Source organism: Gracilinanus agilis, chromosome 2, assembly GCF_016433145.1.
Source record: "Gracilinanus agilis isolate LMUSP501 chromosome 2, AgileGrace, whole genome shotgun sequence".
Classification (NCBI taxonomy): domain Eukaryota; kingdom Metazoa; phylum Chordata; class Mammalia; order Didelphimorphia; family Didelphidae; genus Gracilinanus; species Gracilinanus agilis.
The window spans coordinates 182,833,309-182,848,884 of NC_058131.1; the positions used below are offsets into that span (position 1 = coordinate 182,833,309).

Sequence of the window (15,576 nt, forward strand, 5' to 3'; positions counted from 1 at the left end):
CCATTTCAGGTGGATCCGAGTCACCCCCGCACAACCCAGCCACTGGACAGGACCAGGAAGCTTCTCAGGGAAGCTTGGCACTGTTCTGGAACCTATATCTCCTCACGGGCCTTGCCCCACTGCCAAGGGGCATCCTAGCTTGTGTATCTCCCTGTGCCAACCCTTTACCACCACCATTCCCCTTTGGGTGACCTCCACATCTCATTCTCCTTCAGCAGAGGGAGAACCTTCGGGTGTTTATGTTCATCTTGGTTACTCCAATGACCTTAAGTGGCGTGGAGAGACTGAAGGAGGAAGCCAAGGGGGAGTCACAGAAGAGGTCAGATAGCTCATCTCGTTCCTCCAACTCATAGGTGGCATCGTTGAGCATCTTCTGGTGGAGGTGGCAGGTCTGCTCGATCTTCAACTTGTTGATGTCACTGCGAAGGCGCATCAGCTGCCTGGCCAATTGCTGATCCTGCAACCTCATCTCTTCCTAGAAGCCAAAAAACAGCAGAGGGTTGTTTGTAAGCAAGAGAAGTTTATCTTGTCTAGAAGAAGGCTTAATAAAGTTAGGAGCTTTAAGTGCACAAATTCATTTGCCCCAGAGATAAAAATACTGAGATAGCGTGCTGAAAATGGACACATGATCAAAGCCAGAAATGGTAGCAGAGACCCAGTCATAGCAATGGAGACAGATATTGGACACACCAATGTAGCCCGACCCTGGGAAATTGGGGGAGATGGGTCCAAATCCCTTTTCTGGTAATCACATGTTCTGTGATCTTATAGAAGAAGGTTCTCATCTGCTCAGTGTTTCCCATATAAGAAAGGGGAATGACTAGAGTAAAAATGTCTTACATTTGGGAAATACTTTAGAAGTTTCAAAGCACTATTACTGCCATTATCTCAATTAATAATAACAGCTAACATTTATATGTGTGCTTATTATGTGCCAGGTACTATGCAAAATGCTTTTAAATTATTATTACATTTGATCCTCACAACAACCCTGGGAGCTAAGCACTGTTATCATCCTCATTTTACAGTTGAGGAAACTGAGGTAACAGAGGTTAAGTGACTTGCCCACACAACTAGGAAATGTGTGAGGCCAGATCTTCCTGGCCCTAAGTCCCAGAGCTCCATCCACTGTACCAACTAACTGTTGATGACCCTGTTAGAAAGGCAGAGAAAGTTTCATGATTTCTATTTTCCAGATGAAGAAACTGAGGCTCAACGCTAGCCTTCACTTTATTTCCTTTGTTAAGTTTTTTGTTGTATGTGTGTTATCTATCTTCAGTCATGACATTGGGAATGTGGAAATATGTATTACATGAAAGCACTGATATAACCTATATTAGACTATTTACTGCCTCAGGAAGGCGGGGAGTGAGGAAGAGGGAGAATATGAATCACAAAATGTCAGAAAACAATTGTCAAAAATTGCTTCTAGGGAGCAGCTGCATGGCTCAGTGGATTGAGAACCAAAAACAGAGACAGGAGTTCCTGGGTTCAAATGTGATCTCAGATACTTCCCAGCTGTGTGACCCTGGGCAAATCACTTGACCCCCATTGCCTAGCCCTTACCACTCTTCTGCCTTGGAACCAATACACAGTATTGATTCCAAGACGGAAGGTAAGGATTTTTTAAAAATTGCTTCTATATGCAATTAAAAGATAAAATTCAATGAAAAAAGAAAGAAACTGAGGCTCAAAAACTTTAAGTGACTTGCCTAAGGTCACAGCAAATTTTTGTCAAAATCAGTACTTATACATAGACCTTCTAACTATTGTTTTGGTGCTCTCTTTTTGTGATATGTTACTAGTTAATGTTCAATGATTATGCTGTGCCCTGGCTTCTAGTCCATGTCTTGTCAAGTTAGTTAAGATACCTTGGGTAAAGCATCCTCTCTCAGCCTCATTTTCCAGTTCTGTAAAGGTATAGAGTTAGAGAGAGAGAGAGAGAGAGAGAGAGAGAGAGAGAGAGAGAGAGAGAGAGAGAGAGAGAGAGAGAATGAGAGAGAGAGTGTGTGTGTGTGTGTGTGTGTGTGTGTGTGTGTGTGTGTGTGTGTGTGTGTGTGGTGAAACCAGGCCCATCTGGAGTTTTCTTGGCAAAGAAACTGGAGGGATTTGCTATTTCCTTCTCCAGATAATTTTACAGATGAGGAAACTGAGGCAAATAGGGTGAAGTGACTTGCCCAGAGTCATCCGGTAGTAAGTGTGTGAGGCTGGATTTGAGGTCAGGAAGATGAGTCTTTCCAACACCAGTGTTGGCACTCTGACCATGGCACCGCCTATGTATCCTAGGAAGCAGGAAAACTTAGGTTCAAATCCTGCCTCTGATGCTTACATGCTGTGTGACCTTAACAGATCACACTTATAAGCCTCATTTGCCTTATTTGGAAAATGAGGATAAACACATTCCTCTCTTCCTAGGGATATTGTAAGAATGGAATGAAATAATATATGTAGAACAATCTGTGAACCATAAACAGTATGTTAAGGTGAGCTGTTCTTTAGAGGTAGAATGAATTATAGGATCAGGTCACAGAAATTAGAAGGGCTCTCAGAAGTCACTTAGTTCAACTCCTTCATTTTACCCATGAGAAAACTGAGTCCTCCCACATCAGTGAAGTGACTTTTCCAAAGTCATACAGGTAGCAAGGAGCAGGTATAAGATTTAGATTGAGATCCTCAGATTCCAACTTCCCTTTTCATTCTACCACAGTGTCTTTCTCATTTGCCATTTGTACCTCACCTCTTAAGGTTTGCAAAATGCTTTGCACACAGTATCTCATATTTTTTGAACATTCATCTCTTGGGGAACAAGTCAGCCTTGAAGATTTCTGTCCCTTCCCTATTCCTTCTGGATGTCAGACTTTCCTCAGAGATGCTTGAGTTCTGGTGTCCTTTGGTCCTTCCAGAACTCTGACCCTGGGGTCAAAAAGTCTCTCTCATTACCTGGGCTTGCTGCCTGTTGCCCACAGATTTCCTGAGTCCTTCCTCCTCACTGTTTACTCTGCCTCAACTTGTAGAGAGAAATTGTTTTGCTGCTTTTATGAAGTCATGGCTAAGCTATGTAGAACACCTTTGTTAATGGTAAACCTTCCTGGCTGTCAGGGAAGCCAAAGCATGTTTTCCTGCTCCCACTCTTCCTTGAGTTTTGTAGGTCTGTTTCGTCTTAAGAAAACTTATATTCCTAAGACTGCTGAAATCTTTAGGAAGAGGAAGCGACTTCAAACTAAGCCCTGTTCTGTCCATTTCACAGACAGCTCAAAGAAAGACATTTGCCCAGGCTCACATGGATAGTTAATAGCAATGCACCAGATAAAGGTCTTATACAAATACCTAGTTCGAAGGGACTTTAGAGGTTTCGTTTTATGGATGGAGAAAACTGAAGCCTAGAAGAATGAGTGACTTGCACATAAGTATTTACTGTGTTTGGATTGATGAGGACTGAGTAGATTGATTAGACTGAGTACAGGATGTTTTTCCTATTCATGGTCTCTATTTTTCTCTCCTGGTCAGAACCTGAGTTCTTGCCAGAATTTACTTGTTTTAAGCCTTACACTTGGACTAGACTTTTTGCCAAGGTATGTTACTTGGTGATTATTCACTTTACAAATTATTTTTTCACCCCATTCCTGGTCTGTTGCTGGAAGTATGTGATGGGCTGCCTTCCTAAATGCTCTCTCTCCAGGTGGCCTGAGCAAAGGCATGTCCAGTCTTGGTGGGATAGATTTTTTTCAGAGAAGAGACAATAGCATTAATATGGTTCTTAGAGGTGTGGCTTGTTCTCACCAGCTAAACCTTTAATTGACTTGGTGAGAGAAATTTGAAATCTTATTGTGTTAGAGGGAGTAGGCAATTTAGCTCCCTGGGGCTGGCTGTCCTAAGTAGGTGGAACTTTTTTTGCCTTTCCAAATTAACCAGCAAATATTAAGTGCCTACTACATGCCAGGCTATTATGTCTTATAAGCACTGAAGATAGAAAGTAAGAACAGTCCTTGCCCTCAAGGAGCTCATAATCTAATGAGGGTCGGTGGGGGAACAACATGTAAAAAACGATGTATAAGCAAGATATATATATATATATATATATATATATATATATACACAGGTTAATCTCAGATGGAAGACATTTGTATTAGGAAAGATGAGGAAAAGTTTCTTGTGGAAGGTGGAATTTTTGTTGAGACATGAAGGAAGCCAAAGAAATCAGGAGATATAATGAAGGAAGGAGAAGACTCCAGGCCAATGAAAATGCAGAGAGCGGGGGTATGAGAGATTGTGTGTGAGGATCAGCAAGGAGGCCAATGCCATTGGGTCACAGAGTATGTTGAGGGTATTGGATGGAAAGGAGCCAAGGCTATAAAGTGCTTTAAAAGCCAAACAGAAGATTTTATATTTGATCCTGGAGGTAATAGGGAGTCATTAGAGTTTATTGAATCTGGGAGGGGTAGAGGGAAGGTATGGTTAGACCTGAGCAAGAATCACTTTGATAGCTGAGTGGAGAATGAACTGGAGGGGAGAGATTTGAGATAAGGAGACCAGCAGGCTGTTATAATAATCCAAATGAGAGATGATGCAGGCATATATTGACCTAGATGATAGCAGTTTGAAAGAAGAGAAGGCAGTCTATATAAGAGATATTCTGAAAGAAGTATGAAAGAATGTGAGGGCAGCTTATGACCTCATCAAATACCTGCTATGAGGGACCTAATCTTTTTTGGTTGCAATCAGATCAATAATAATTGTTCATTTACTTGCTTGAGTACTCTTTCCCCTCCCTCTGCCACCTGCATTCCCACCTTTTACTTTGAGGCAGAAGGGGGTATTGGAAAGAATTCTGAACTTAGAGTTAAGACACAACTACTATCAGATCCCAGCTTTGATGGGCAAATCTCTGAGCTTTAGTTTCTTTTGTAAAATGGGGATAACAATGCCAAAGTAGTCTTTCAAAACTAACTTGGTTTCACCTGGTATTTATCCAGCATATTTTCACACATGCAGATGCTGTTTCCACCATTAGAAATAAGCTCCTGGAAGGAAGAGACTTCATTACCTTTGTCTTTATACCCCCAGTGTTTTAGCACAGTGATTCACATATACTAACTTGTTGTTTGATTAATTGATAGTACCTAACTCATTAGGTTGTGGTAAGGTGCAGATGAGTTGATGGAATAGGCTCTAGAAAACCTGAAGCTATATAAATGGCAACCTATTTTCTGCATGTGTCCAGAGCACAAAAGAACAAGAGCTTTTGAAGCATTCCTGTGTGTAAGGCATTATGCTAAGCACTGGAGATGTAGACAAGAACAAAATAGTCCTTGACTACAAGGATATGACAGTCCTGCTCAGGAGGTAAGGAGTTGCTTTGCTTTATAGAATCCTTCTTTGTAATGGAATTTGATGCAATGGGATTTGTTTTGAATAGGAGGGAGGTCTTGTCTTCTCATGCTTAGAACTTATTGGAGGCTGGTTAGCTAGGGAGGATGGACTATAGAACATGGATAAGGGAGCATTTGGTTCTTTTCTTGCCAAACCCTGGGTCCTATTTCTGCAAGTGAGACTGGAGGTTCTGCTGTTGTTTTGCTTTATTATTATTGACTAGAAAATCAGGAAGATGAAAAAGTATATATCAATTCAGCCATTTTTCTTCCCTGCTTTCTGTTATTTAGGGACTGTTTACTTAGTTATTTAGTTAGAGTTACCAGGCACTACAGATCATAATAGAGAGAGAATAATAAATTAAAAGATTTATATAGCCCGAAAGGCCTTAAGGGGGATTTCCTTTTGGGGCAGAGCCAAGATGGCAGAGTAAGGCAGAGCAGCTCAAGGTCACCATCAGAATCCCCTCCAATCAATACTTTAAAAATGCCACAAAATGAATACAGGAATGAAAGAGCCAACAAGGAGACAGACAGAAACAACTTTCAAGAAAAGAAAGACGTAAAAGGTAGGCAGAGAATATCTGGAGCACTGGGGTGAGAGAGGAGCACAGTCAGCAAGACTATAGCAAGGAGTGAAGAGCAAGTCAAGAGCAAGCCACACCCCATACCCCACATTTGCTGTTCCAGGTTATGAACCTAAGTCCAAGCCAATATCCAGACCCTGAGACCCTGCCTGAGCAATAGAAGCCCAAGCCAACTCTTGAGGTTTCAAACCTGTGGTGAAGTCCAGAATCCCAGCCCTGTGCTGAAGTGGGCTGATCTGTGTGGTCTCAGAGGAAGCCAGGAGTCCCAGTCTGAGCCTGTTCTGAGGACACAGATCCCAGCTTGGGGATTGGTTGACCCAAGGGGGGGGTCCAAATCTTTTTTGCCAGGGGCTCAGGGTAGAGCTCCAGGGCAGGGCAATCAACTGTGTGCCTCATTGGATCAAGTACACAGTGAGACCAAAAACTTGTGCCTAAGCCTGAGGCTAGAATTTGATCAGCCCCTGACCTGTTCAAGTTCAGAGTGAGATCAAAAGCTTATGTCCAAGCCTGAGGCAAGTCTTTAAGCCATCATCATCATCTCAAAGGTTAATTGAATCAGCAGTGGGAGGGGGCTCTCAGAGCTCTCAGCCCTCAGGCTATCATTACTACCTTGGAAGAATTAAAACTGGCAGAAATCCCAAAAATAAGCTAAGGGCAGCATCAAGGAAGGACTGAAGTTTAAGAGGGTACCCCAATCTCCCAGAAAACAGCCTACCTACAAAAAGGTAGGAAAAATGAGCAAACAACCAAAAAAGCACCTAACTCTAAAGACTTTTTATGGAGACAGAAAGGTCTTAAGGTATGATCAAGGTCAATCATACTTTTAAAGAAGGGAATGACCTTTAGTCTGACCTCATCATATCAGATATAATTGAAGTATCTGGGAATGTTTAACTTGGAGAAGGGGAGATTTGGGGGAAATGAAACTTGTCTTCAATTATCTGAAGGTCTTTTGTGTGGAAGACAGCTCAGCCTTATTCTGTTAGGTCCTAGAAGATAGAACCAAGAGTAATGGCTGGGGACTGCAAAGACTGACATCAGAGAAAATGTCTAAACACTTAGCCCTGTCCACAATTAGAATGTTCTGCCTCAGAAAGTAGAATCTATTTTTTTAAACCCTTACCTTGTATCTTAGACTCAATACTGTGTATTGGTTCCAAGGCAAAAGAGAGGTAAGGGCTAGGCAATAGGAGTTAAGTGTCTTGGCCAGAGTCATACAGCTAGGAAATGTCTGAGGCCAGATTTGAACCTGGAACCTCCTGTCTCTAGGTTTGGCTCTCAATTCACTGAGCCACTTAGCTGCCCCTGAAAGTAGTCTTTCAGTGAAGTCAGGCAAAATAACCTTGCAGGTGCTAGGTGGCTCAGTGGATAGAGCTTTGGCTCAGTCAGGAAGTCTTATCTTCCTAAATTCAAATCTGGCTTCAGACCCTTACCAGCTGTGTGATCTTAAGCAAGTTACTTAATCTATTTGCCTCAGTTTCCTCATCTATAAAATATGCTGGGGAAGGAAATGGCAAACCACTCTAGTATCTCTGCCAAGAAAACCCCAAATTGGGTCATGAAGAGTCAGATGTTACTTAAAAGAATGAACAACAACTATTACATTCCAGGCACAATGCTAAATGCTGGTGATTCAAAGAAAAGCAAAAGACAAGTCTCTGCTTTTAAGAGGATCAAAATCTAATGAAGGGGGTCAGCTGGGTAGCTCAGTTGAGAGCCAGGCCTAGAGACAGGAGGTCCTAGGTTCAAATCTGGCATCAGACACTTCCTAGCTGTGTGACCCTGGGCAAGTCACTTGACCCCCATTGCCTACCCTTACCACTCTTCTGCCTTGGAACCAACACACAGTATTGACTCCAAGATGAAAGGTAAGGTTTTAAAAAAGTCTAATGGAGGAAACATCTCAAAGACAACTATGTGCAAATAAGACATATAATGGATGAATCAGATAATCACTAGAAGGAAGGTATTAGCATGGAGGGGCAGGTGTGAGGGAAGGTTTAGATCTTAGCTGAGATATGAAGTAAGCCAGGAGGTGTAGATGAGGAAGATGTGAGGGAGAACCAGTGAAAATGCCCAGTCAGGAGACAAAGCCAATGCCACTGGATTGCAGAGCAGACAGAGGGGGGAGTAAGGGATACAATTGAAAGGTAGGAGGGGGCACAGCTTTAAATGCCAAACTGAGGATTTCCTAATTGAGGATATGAGTATTTTCCTAACTGAAGATAATAGGGAGGCACTGAATTGATTGAATCTGGGAGGGGTGGAATAGTTTGTGATTAGATCTGCAGTTTAGGAAGATTAATTTGACAGCTGAGTTGGGCATAAGCTGCAATGAAGAGAGTCCTATGGCAGGCAGATCAACCAGCAGGCTATTGCAATAGTCTATGAATGAGGTGATTAGGCTTCACCATGGAGGTGGCAGTGCCAGAGAAGAGAAGAGGGCATGTACAAGAAATGTTATAAAGGCAAAATTGATAGGACTTGGCAATAGATTGGAAATGGAAGTGTGAGAGTGAGGAACTGAAGATGACACGTAAGTTGTAAGTCTGGGTGTCAGGAAGAATGGCAGTGCCTTTATAAGGAATTTTAGGAGAGGGGAGGTTTTGAGGAAAAGACAATATGTTCTGTTTCATACATGTTGAGTTTAAGATGTCTGTGGGATGAGGGCTGCTAGGTGGCTCCATAGATTGAGAACCAGGACTAGAGATGAGAGTTCCTGGGTTCAAATCTAGCCTCAGATACTTCTTCAATATGTGACCCTGGATAAGTCACTTAACCCCAATTGCCTAGCCCTTACCATTCTTCTTCCTTCAAACCAGTACATAGTATTGATTCTAAGATGGAAGGTAAAGGTTTTATTTGAAAATAGGTATACTATGCTAAAGGCTAGGGGTACAAAGAAAGGCAAAAGACAATCCCTTCTTTTATAATATATATAAAATTGTAAAAAGGTGTCTATGGGACCTCCAGTTTGAGATGTCTAATAGATAGTTGAGGTTTGAGTCTGGGCAATGAGAGGGGTTAGAACTGGGAAATAGACCTGGGAAGTAGATCTGAGAATCATCAGCATAGAGATGAAAACTGAAACTATGAGAGCTGATGACATCACCAAGAGAATTAATGTCCTAGAACAGGGGTCAGCAACCTTTTTGGCCGTGAGAGCCATAAACGCCACATTTTTTAAAAATGTAATTTCGTGAGAGCCATACAGTGCTCACAGTGCGTGCTCGAAAAAAAAATTGATTTTATGGCTCCTGCAGAAAGAGCCATATCTGGCCCTCAAGAGCCATATGTTGCTGACCCCTATCCTAGAAGATACCTACTTTTAGCAGGCATGACCTGACAAGGGGAAGGAAAACCAGGAAAGAAAAGAATCACAGAAACCTAGAGGGAAGAGAGTATCAAGTGGAAGAAGAATCAACAATGAAGGGTTTTTGTTGTTCATTCATGCCTGACACTTTGTAATCCCATTTGGGATTTTCTTAGCAAAGATATTGGAGTGGTTTGCCATTTCCTTCTCCAGTACATTTTACAGATGAAGAAACTGAGGCTGAAAGGGTTAAGTCACTTTTATGGTCACACAGCTAATAAGTGTCTGTGGCTAGATTTGAATTTAAGGAAGAAGAGCCTTCCTGCCTTTGGGCCCAAAGCTCTATGCATTATACCACCTTACTGCTCTTCATGAAGGGTAAGGATGGAAAAAAGGCCATTAGGGAGAGTAATTAGGAGACAATTGGTAGCTCTGAAAAAAGCTGGTTTGGTTGATACCAGGCTATAGAGGGTTAAAAAGAGAGTTAAAGGGGAGAAAATGAGACATCTATTACAGTTGTCTTTCTCAAGGAGTGTAGCCAAACAAGGGAGAAAAGATCAAAGGGAATGGGAATGGAATTTGATGATCAAATGAGAATTTTTTTTGAGTTTGGGTGAGACCTAGACATGTTTGTAAGCAGTAGGGAAACAACCAGTACAGAAGGAAAGATTGAAGATAAATGAGAGGGAGCATGGAGGAAGCAAACTGCTAGACAAGAAAGGAAGAAATGCTTTTGCATGTGGGGGAATGTCTTTTGAGGAGAAATGCTACTTCTTCCTGTGAGACAGGAGTCAAGGGAGAGAGAGAGATGGAAGAAATCTGGGTGATGTGAGATGAGGAGGACAGGAGAAGAGGGAGCTCCTAGTAAAGGGCCTCATTTTTTTCAGTAAAATATGAAGTCAGGTTTTCAACTGAAAGGGTGAGAGGAGGAACGAGGTTGGTGAAAGAGCCACTGTGGTGAATGGGATGGGATGTTAGAGTACGCAGGGAGGTGTAAAATGACCGTATAATTGCCATAATTAGAGCCTATTTGATGTTATATAACTTTAAATTTGGAGTGGCTCTAGTCAGCATGGTTTCATGATCTTCTCCAACCCTGCTCAGCAATACATACACACACACACACACACACACACACACACACACACACACACACACACACGAGTGAATGCTGGAGTAATCCAAGGTTCACACTTGGCAGGGCAAGATTAGTGATAGAATAAGGGAGCAAAGGATTCAAGAGAAGAGGACAGGGTGGAGTTGATGTGATTCATCTAGAAATCAAGATGAGGAAGAGAAGAGAATGTAGCTAATGCAGAATTGATGGTTTGGGAGAGAAATTAAGGGCCTGGGGGATTGAAGGTCATGTTGTGGGTACATGCAGATATGGAACTGCAAGGTAGAGACAGGCAGAGATATAGATTGTGATCAGATTAGGGAATTTCAGAGTTAATAAATATGGAAAGAGTGTATTTGTGGAATATGGTCAAAATCAAGGCAATGGCCATCTTTGCCTTTGGCAGAAGTGGGATGGAGGATTAGGTTACATGAAATAAATAAATTGAGGAATTATGGGGTTAGGGTGTTTGTGGGAGTATGAAAGGTTCCTTAGCTTGAGGGCAGGAGTTGATGAAAAGAGAAAGGCTTTGAGCCTGAAGTCATTGAGGAAGGAAGGGGGAGTGACTTGGAGGTCTGTAGACAATTACAACCAGAACTCTGGATGGTAGACACAAACTGAGTGAACCATAAAGGAAGAGAGGTTTCTGATTGATGGTGATAGAGAGAGAAACTGGAAGTGGAAATAGGAAGAAGGGACATGCCAATTCCCTAACCTCAACCAATTAAGAGAATGAGTGAAAATATAGCCAGTGCTGGAAAAGAAGGCCAGGGATGCTATGTAATCAAGAAGGAGACGGGTCTCATTGAGAGTCAAAAGATAGAATAAGTGGGAAAGGAAAAAGGTTTAAGATGAAAGCAAATCTGTTACTTATGGAGGCTTCTAGAGAGCACAGTGGAAGGGTAGGACATTGGAGGAGTTGGGTTGAAGAGAACAGGAATGAGGGACTGGGCAGTGTGGAATGGGTTTTAGTGACAGCCAAGGTTCAGAATCCTTGGTAAGGTAAAGGTATGAACGTAGGGGGGAGTGTGTTAATCACTGAGGAGTCAGTTCAGGTACATTTTCATTGTACCATCTTTGGGCAGTCCAGGTGAGGGACAAGTTCTAGGATTTGAATGCTGTTACTTCACCAAGGCAGGAGAGGCCAGGCTCAAGATATGATGGAATGCCTTTTTTCTATCCCCTTCAAGGGAGGAATCTGGTATTTGATTGAAAATGGGTTCTGTTTTCCATGAGGAAGGTACGAGACCAGGCAGGAGACCCGGCATGTTGGAGCATTCTTCCTTTACCCTAAGGGTAGGAGATTGGTGCCCAAAGGAATGGCATTCTCCTCTTCTAGCAGGAAGCTGGATTGGAGACCAGGCAGGAGAACTGGAGCAATGGCCTGGCATTTTCTCCCCTTATCTCAAAGTCAGGAGGCAGCAGACCTGTTGCAATAGAACAGTATTTTCTGGAAGTCTTTAATCAGAGGCTAGATAGCCATTTGTTGGGTATGTTTTAGGGAGGATTACTGTCAGGGCACAGATTTAGCCCCAGAGATCTCTTCAAACTCTAAGATTACATGATTCTGTAAATGACACGGTGATTTGTTCAGGAGAGGCACTAATAACTGGGGAGCCAGGACAGGCTTCTGGAAGGACGTCACCCTTTCAGTGAGCCTTGAAGGAAAATTAAGGCTTCTAAGAGCCAGATGTGAGGATATTGAGGTGTGAGGTAAGCTGTGTATGGGGAATAGCAAGAGTTCAGTTTGGGTAGAGAAGAGGGTGGGTGCTTGGGGGAAGGGAGGCTGGTAATGAGTAAAGTGGAAAAACAGGCTGGGGCCAGATGCCAAAGAGAGGAGTTTGTATTGTATCCTGGAGGCACTAGAAAGCCACTGAAGCTTTTTGGGCAGGAAGGTGACATGGTGAGTGATGTGCTGTACCAATCAGTTTGGCAATTGGGTGGAGGATGAGTCAGAGAGGAGGGAACTGGGAGCAGTAAGATGAGTTTGGAGTCTATTGCAACAGTCCAGGTAATGGACCAAACAAAAATGGTGGTTGTATGGATAGAAAGCAGTCAGATGCCAGAGATGTTGAGGCAGTAGAATCCACAAAATTAGATATCTGACTGAATATGAGGGGTAAGTGAAAGTGCTAACATTTACTTGGCAAACCTGGGGGAACTAGAAGATGGTGGTGCCCTGGACAGAAATAGAGAAGTCAGGGCAACTAAACAACTTAGTGGATTGAGAGCCAGGCCTACAGATGGGAGGTCCTGGGTTCAAATCTGGCCTCAGACACTTCCTAGCTGTGTGACCCTGGATGAGCCACTTAACTCCAACTACCTAGCCTTTACCACTCTTTTGCCTCAGAGCCAATAAACTGTATTTATTCTAAGCTAGACAGTAAGGGTTAAAAAAAAAGATGGAAGGTAAGGGTTAAAAAGAAAAAAAGAAATGGGGAAGTGAAAAGGAAGAGTGGGTTCAATAGAAAATGAGCTTTTGATTAGAGTCCAGCTTCTTCTGTTTAGACATTAGGAAAATGGGGCTTTGAGAGGAATAGTGATGCAGTTCATAGCATGGCCAGATCTCGGGACTTTTAGTTTTGTGCCCTTTCCACAACATCAAGGGATCATAGACTTAGAGCTCAAAGTGACTTCAGAGGTTGTCTAGTTTCACTTGCTCATTTGACAGAAGAGGAAGTTAAATGACTTGCCCAAGACCTCATAGGCTGCAACAGAGCCAAGATTATAACTTCCATCCTCTGATTCAAATTGAGTGCATTTTAATGCTCCCTTTCATCAATGCTGCTCTTCACAATAAGGCTGAAGCCTGTCCAGATATGAGTCCCTTATTACAACAGGTTCGAGAAATAAAGAAGCTAACCAGCTGGCTTTCAAGGGAATTTTTTCCTTCTTTTCATCCAAATGTCTGGCACTATGTAGATACAGCCCCAGGGAGAATTTTATAGTTGTCAAAAATGAGTGGGAGGGGGAAAATTTCCTGGGCCTCTTTTTCATCTTACTGGGAACTTTCAAGATCTTCTGACCCTGCATCAATCTGATTCCAGACACCTGGGTTTAAAAGAAAACAAAAACCACCTTAAATAGCCAGCTGTTTCACATAAAACATCTGGATGAGTGATTTATTTTTCCCCAAAGTTTGGATTTGATCTAGTTTGTATATCATAGACCAGTGATGTCAAACTCAAATACAAATGAGGCCACTGAACATAAGGATCTTACATAAGGATCCTTTTTGCAGCAAATGGCCTTAAAAAGCCATATATTAATATTATCTGTATTTGGTTGTATTTTTATTTTGTTAAAATATTTCCCAATTATATTTTAATCTACTTCTGCCAGGATTCATGTGTTTAACACCTTTGATGTAGACATCATAAGACTCTTTTCTCCCTCTCCTTCTTTCTCTCCCATGCTCTTTGTACCCCTTTCCCCTTCTCCTTCTCTTCTTCCTCTCTTTCTCTCTTTCTCTCTTCTCTTCCCCCTCTCTTTCCCAGCATCTCTTTCTATATTCTATCTCTAAGTCCACCTCTTTCCTTTCTCCATTTTTCTTTTCTCTTCCATTCTTTCTTGTCTCTATTCCTTTCTCTCCTCTCTCCTCTCTTCTCTCTCCCTCTCTCTCCTCCTTTCTCTTCCTCTCTTCCTCTTTTATTTTTCTTCTCTCCCTCCCTTTCTCTTCTTTCCTCCCTTTCTAACCCCTCCTCTCCCTCTAGCATTCTGACAAGAAATCCACTTCAGCCGTAACTCAGAGAAAAAAAGAGAGAGAAGAGTCTCTTTTATCTTGAGTTAAATTCTAACCTGCTTAGGGAAGAAGCCTGTGGGAATCTGGATGAGGAACACAGGACTGGTCAGAGGCCAGAGTCAAAGGATGATTGAATTCTCTCCATGAATATTCTGGATTCCAGGCTCAGCTTGAGAGCAAGGACAGAGAGTCCAGCCATCTCTGACCCTTGCCCTTCCTCTGTGGTCTTCCTGCTGGAGCCCTCCTGCTCCATCCCCAATGCCCTATTAGATACTGGCTGCTTGTCACCTCCCAAGTCTGATAGGACTGACAAGCAGAAAGCTGGAGGTGACACTTTCCAGCAACCTGGGCAGACTACAGCATGCAGAATTGAACAACACCTGCTCACACAGGCCCAGAGTCTGTCTGGGGGAATAGTGAGGCTGTAAATCAGCCTCAGGGAGCCAGCCAGGGCTTTGAAGCTGCCTTGTAAATAACTATGCCTGAAGCTAATAGGAGCAATGGATTACAAAAATTGAAGCTCAGAAAGATTTTAGAGATCATGCAATCGAATATCCTCATATTACATACAAAGGGGGAAACTGAGCTGAAGGGGACTTTCCTAAGATCACATGGGTATTATATGTAGAAGCATGATTCAAACCCAAGACTTCTGACTCTGAAACTAGTGCTTTTGGTGCTTTAAGTCAGAAGCTCTCTGGTCTCATGGTTGCCATAGGTCAGACCTCCTATAAAATAAAGTAAATACCAGGCAGCTAGGTGGCACAGTGGATAGAGTACCCAGAACTGGAGTCCAGTCAGTCTCAAAAATTTACTAACTGTGTGACTCTGGGCAGTCACTTAACCCAGTTTGCCTCAGTTTCCTCATCTACAAAATGAGTGGGAGAAGGAAATGGCCAAGCACTTTAGTGTCTTTGCCAAGAAAACCCAAGGTATGAAAATTGCATTCCCTTCATTTGAAAACTTAATATTTCCAAAGCAGAATTCATTATCTTCACAATTTCCCTGCAAAGATTTCCCCCTATTTCTGTCCAGGGCACCAGATCTGCACTCCGATTTGCAACCTTGGAGTCATCCTCAATTTTTGATTCTCACTCACCTCACACATCAATTAGTTGTCAAATCTTGCTGTTCTTATTTCTACAAGTATTTCCTATGTCTTTCTCTCTACAGCCTCTATCCTAGGTCCTTATTACCTCCTACATGATTTCAACTACTTTCTAATTGGTTTCCCTTCCTAGAGTTTCCCTCCCCTATTCTAATCCACCAAGATGATTTCCTAAAATGTAGGTCTGAGCATCTCAGCCCCTCACCTGGACAAACTCTGGTGGCTCCTTCTCACCTCTAGGATCACATATATATTGCTTTATTTGACATTTTGAGTTCTTCATAAACCTGGTCCCATTTGGTTACATTTCCAGCCTTATTGATTGCCATTATTCCCCTCC

At 42.4% G+C, this 15,576-nt stretch overlaps 1 protein-coding gene across 1 annotated transcript in view; it reads right to left on the reverse strand.

Moving 5' to 3' along the window:
• Positions 1-211: 211 nt before the first annotated feature.
• The window catches only part of FAM167A (family with sequence similarity 167 member A), a 23,955-nt gene continuing 8,590 nt past the window's right edge, over positions 212-15,576 (reverse strand). Inside the window, exon 2 of the mRNA XM_044660908.1 lies at positions 212-475. Within this exon, the coding sequence (XP_044516843.1) occupies positions 212-475 (264 nt within the window). The remainder of the gene's footprint in view (positions 476-15,576) is intronic.